The sequence below is a fragment of the Argiope bruennichi genome, chromosome 2, assembly GCF_947563725.1.
Source record: "Argiope bruennichi chromosome 2, qqArgBrue1.1, whole genome shotgun sequence".
NCBI classification, from domain to species: Eukaryota; Metazoa; Arthropoda; class Arachnida; order Araneae; family Araneidae; genus Argiope; species Argiope bruennichi.
The window spans coordinates 20,772,854-20,778,103 of record NC_079152.1 but is presented as its reverse complement, the minus strand read 5'-3'; the positions used below and the strand labels follow the sequence as shown (position 1 = coordinate 20,778,103).

The following is a 5,250-nucleotide window of genomic DNA, read 5'->3' as shown; positions in this document are numbered from 1 at the left end:
ATTATCGATTGGAAATGCGTCTAATACTTTCCGAGAGAAAAATATCGATAGTTTTGAAGAAGTCCATATTTCAGAAATTCGATACTGTCGATTGTCTATCGTTGTTTAAGGAACAATAGTTGAATGGGACTGTCAGAAATATCATCAATTTTAGAAATATTACCAATTTTATTTTTTCGAAGAGCAGATCACGCAGACGGTTTGCAAAAATTCTTTATTTCAGAGGAAACGAGCAATAGCGGAAAATAAATACTCAAAAGACAATCTTAAACAATTCGGATCTATGAATTCATAACTCTAATTTTAAAAAGCAGTTATTGCCAACTGCAACTGATTTACAGTATTGCTTATATTGTCAATCATTTTGAGTTTTTACTTTGGCTACTTGGCATCTTTGGCACCCTTACACTAGATTTCTTTTCTGAAAGCATTTATGAGAGAATGAGTTTATAAACTAATTTTCAAGTAACATTTTGTTTGTATTTTTCTTTCGATGCATAATTTTTAATGCATTTGCAAATGTGAACTGTATTCATAATTTGGTATGATTATTTAATTACTGGTAGGAGAGAACTAAAGTTTTAAAATTTATTGTAAAATATAATTAGTTATCTAATAATTAGAAAAAAAAACAGGTCATGTGAACAGAAATAATTATTATTAATATTTTAGTATTCATTTTTTTATTTTAAGAAATTATGCTTTTGTCTATTCCCATTGAATTATTTGCAAACTATATAATACATGTTAATTGATATCTAATTGTCAAAAATGTATTTATTCTGAACTTTTTTTTTTATAAATATTCATCAACTTTCTAATTTCTAATAATTTACACAATTTATAAAATAAATAAAAGAGACCCTGATAAAAAGATGTTCACGTCTGATATTATACATATTGTTACAAACATATAAAGTTGTTTCCCAGCACATTTCGTTGAATCACTGGAAAGACCGTTTTACGATCAGCCTTGTGGGTGCTGACTGCGTCAGTGATCTTAAAGCTTTGCTACAAACTTGGCGACCATTTCGCGATTTGATGACAAAATAGATATTTCTGGAAACATTGAGAATTTTAGCATTTGAGCCATTGGTAATCGAGATAAGCCTGATTGGTTCAAGACCTTCTGACCCGCCTCCGCGAACTATAAAAAGCCTTTAGTCTCAGGCCGTAATCAATCGTGATGTGAATCGTAGTCGGGGATCAACGAAGTCGGGATCTTGTATCGAGTCATCGAGAGGATAGCGAAGTAACGGCAGAAAAGTTGGATTAGTCCAGCGAAGTGCAAGCGTTGTGTGAAGCCCAAACTATTGATAAACTGAGCTGTGCGCCGAGTCCAGGTGTTTATTGTGAGAGCAGTATCGATTCATGTGAGGAGTAACCATTCGTATAGTAGCGTATCGGCAGCTGGATACAGCTAAAGCGAGGAGACAGCGGAGAATTACAGCCATTTGGAGAGACCGTAGAATGAAGCTACGAAAATTCTCTCTCATGCTGTGTTTTCACATAACTTGAAATTTGCAATAGCAGATATCATTTTTTATTTTAATAATTGTTTTGAATATCAATATTCTTTTTGCAAACCTTCTCATCTTAAAAAGGAATAACTTTAACAGCTTATATCGCCTGTAGTATGCTGTTGAAATAAGTAAACGTTGGTGTTTCAAAATTTTTGTCATCTATTGCTTGATCATTGATAATAGATAGAAAAAATCAGACAATTTTTTAAAAAATCAGACTTTTATAAGCAGATGAAATCAGCTGCAAGTGATGATAGCAGAATTGAGTAATCTGGCAGCAGAAATCACAACAAAATTTTGTGCGATTTCAGTATTTTGAAAAAAAATTGAATTGAGAATAAAATTTAAAAAATTTGTAGTGGAAAAAAGTAGACTAATTCAAAAACAAATATTTCAAGAAGCTTTGGCTAGTTTTATTTGAAATACTGCTAACAAATATCGACTAAAGATTTTAAAACCGTTCATTATATTGCCACGTTTTTATAAGAAGTCTTTTGGCGGAAAATCAAAGATGTCGAGAAAAGATCTTGCTCGGGAAATTGTGCCACGAATTTTGGAAGGCAACTGGTGGGATATATTTGACTATCCTGAACGTATCATGGACCAATTATTCGGCGTTAACTTATTCGAAGATGACCTGCTCCCAGTAGGGGGTCAAAACGGAAGATGCCGAAGGCAAATCAATATTGCTGATTCAGGAAAATCTGAAGTTAAAAACGATAAAGACAAGTTTCAAATAGATTTGAATGTCAGCCAGTTCAAACCAGAAGAGTTAGAGGTGAAGATTGCTGATAAATATGTTGTGATCCACGGCAAGCAAGAAGAAAAAAGCGATGAACATGGATTTGTGGCCAGAGAGTTCACCCGTCGGTATATGTTGCCAGACACTTGCGATGCTGAGACTGTCAATTGTTCGCTCAGTCCAAATGGAATGCTCACAATATTAGCACCAAAGAAAGCGAACAAACCGCCATTAAGGGAACGCAAGATTCCTCTCAGTATTAAAGAAAAGAAAGCGATGGGAGATGCGAAGTAATCTTTAAATTTTGAAAGTAAAATTGAATGTTTGGGATACTAAAAATGATATATGAAGTTTTTGTGCATTTTATAAAGCTTTAAAACTATGTCATGTATTGAAATAAATTAATTAAATTAATTATTTGAAATATTATAGAAATATTAGTTTTGTTGCATATATTTCATTGAGTAATTGGAATCAGATTCAGTACAACACTGTTGGACATTTTTTTTTCTTGTTTGACGATAAAAGAAAATAATTGAAAAATCATATCGAAAAAATGCCAAAAGAATGGCGAAATAAAAACATACAGACTAGGGTTGAAATCAATTTTTATATGCCACTTCACCGAAATGCCGGTATTGCAAAATCGTCGAAGTAGTTGGTATGCAAGGCGAAACACAGTAGTTAACAAATCAGCTGCAGAATCGCTAAAAGGCTGACAATTTTGCTTGCTTCCTTGGTAAATATTTACAGTTGCGTGCACCTTGATTTTTTTGGTGATTTTTTTTGACGCCAAGATCAGCGTCAAGGGGATTTTGGGTCAGAAACCCTACAGTAATAACAATGAAAACAAAACATTATGGAAACCAGAAGTAGTGCTTCATCGATGAAATTTGTCGCCAATCGAAGGGGCACACAAATCTACACTACAACCGTTCCATATTGGCGGCAAACTCACGAGACGCATTAAAGTAAATTTCAGTCCAAAATATATTTATAAAGATGGCAAGGAGATGGAGGAAATATATTTCATCTGAACCAGAAACATTATAAATTAATTAGGATTTTCAGAAATTTAATTTAAGATTTAAAGGGTGCGATTCAGTTTTGACTGTGGCCAAAAAGAGCCAAGAGAAAATTTCGCCAAATTATAAAAATATATTTAAGTCCATTATGATTTATTATGAAAACTTTTGAACGTACGAATCTTATGCTATATTGTTTGAAGATTGAAATCGCTAATTTAGCGAAATTTTTTCTTGGTGCTTTTTGGTCGCCGTTACAACCGACAAGTATTTTTTTTTAAATACTGGTATAGAAAAGAAAAGCATATTAATGGCATAATTTGAAACTAAATATGAACGAAATAATTAAAATTCCCACTATAATATTTAATACTCATATGGATGACATTTACAAAAATTTTTGGAAATGACTATTTTTCTTTATTTTAAATTCTATTAAATCGAATCACAAGAGTAAACAAATGAAAGCCCAGATTTTAGTAAAAATTGAGCAACATTATTAATTTTGTAAAAAAAAAAAAAAACAACGAATTAATACTTTTTGGAAAACATGTATAAAGCATAAACACACATTGAGATTAATTTAAACTAGAAAAGTAATTTTTTATACAAACGAAAGAATGATGGAGAAAGCTATCAATCATGAATAACTGAGCCAATTTTTGTAAAAAAATGCTAAAAATAATTAAGCATCTGTAAAGTACATTTTACAGATGTTTGCAAAAAACATCTGCATTGGTGAAATTTTAGAGATGTTTGCAGATCTCGCAAAAAATATTTACAAATAAAAGTTTAGAAAAGTTTTTGTCGGTTTTAATATAGACCAAAAACCGCAAAGAAAAAATGTCGCCAGTTTGGCGATTTTAATCATCAAACAATATAAAATTCGCGCTTTCAAAATGTTTCATAATAAATAATAATGCATTTAAGTTTATTAATAATTAAAATAAAATTAATAATTAAAATTTTTATAATTTGGTGACATTTTTTCTTGGCCCTTTTTGGCCGCAGTTAAAACCAAAATGTACATCAAATAATGTTATAAGAAAGGAAAAAATATTACATATTACGAAAAATGATCAATATAACACAAATGATGTAATAAGAAAAGTAAGTTTACCAAGAAATCAGTCATTCATTTATTTGTATCATCAATAATAATAAAAAAAGATCAAATATCAAATAGGTGTTTTCAGCATCAGAAAACAGATATAAAACGAATAAAGAAATCGGCCGCTTTATTCTTTAAGGAAATACGTATCAATTTTTACTACACAATTAATATTGTCATTTGTTGGATATACCGAATTTCCATCCATAAACGAAGATATAATTGTCCTCTTCAAAAATATTACTTTCGTTTCAAGGATGTTAATTTTTGGAGCAAATAATTTCTCAACTTGTTATTGTTGTTGCTTATCCTCAAAAGATCTGACATATGTCAGATCAGCTCCAGCAGGTTTTTGACCGCCAATAAATCTATAATAATAAAGGGATGAGATGTTAAGCCTCCTTAGAAAGTCCGATGCAACCCAGAATGTGATCCAGTGAAGCTGAATGGTAACAGCATTTATTACAAGTGGGATGGATTTTTTTACCACTTTCAAAAGAAAGACACTTAAGGTGGACACTTTTTAGTCTAGCCAGAGAATACCGGGAACCACGGTCACATTTGGTTTCCAGTAGAGTGCCAAGTGATTTTACCGTGTACCATTGGTGCGCAGGTGGAATACGCAATATTAAATTGAGGTTAGATCTTTGATTTGAATATAGTTCTAGATAAGTACGCGATGAGCCAGTGGCCGTTTCATTCTCACAACCCTTTTTGGCCAATCTATCAAAGACCTCATTACCACTAATGTATACGTGTGACGACATCCATTGGAGGTATACGCCCTGGTTTTGAGAGATCTTCCCCAGTTTCAGAAAAATAGATAAGCTGGTTTCACCTTTTGCAGAT

General features: G+C 31.9%; 1 protein-coding gene across 1 annotated transcript; it reads left to right on the top strand.

Annotated features, from left to right (window-relative positions):
- The first annotated feature begins 2,034 nt into the window (after positions 1 to 2,034).
- Positions 2,035 to 2,559, top strand: LOC129959203 (alpha-crystallin A chain-like). Its single transcript, XM_056072027.1, has one exon. The coding sequence runs from the start codon at positions 2,035 to 2,037 to the stop codon at positions 2,557 to 2,559; it is 525 nt and encodes a 174-aa protein (XP_055928002.1).
- The last annotated feature ends 2,691 nt before the right edge of the window (positions 2,560 to 5,250 follow it).

What these genes read in the sequence shown, in the direction of transcription:
- LOC129959203 (XM_056072027.1), top strand. Translation starts at nt 2,035, where the DNA reads ATGTCGAGAAAAGATCTTGCTCGGGAAATTGTGCCACGAATTTTGGAA.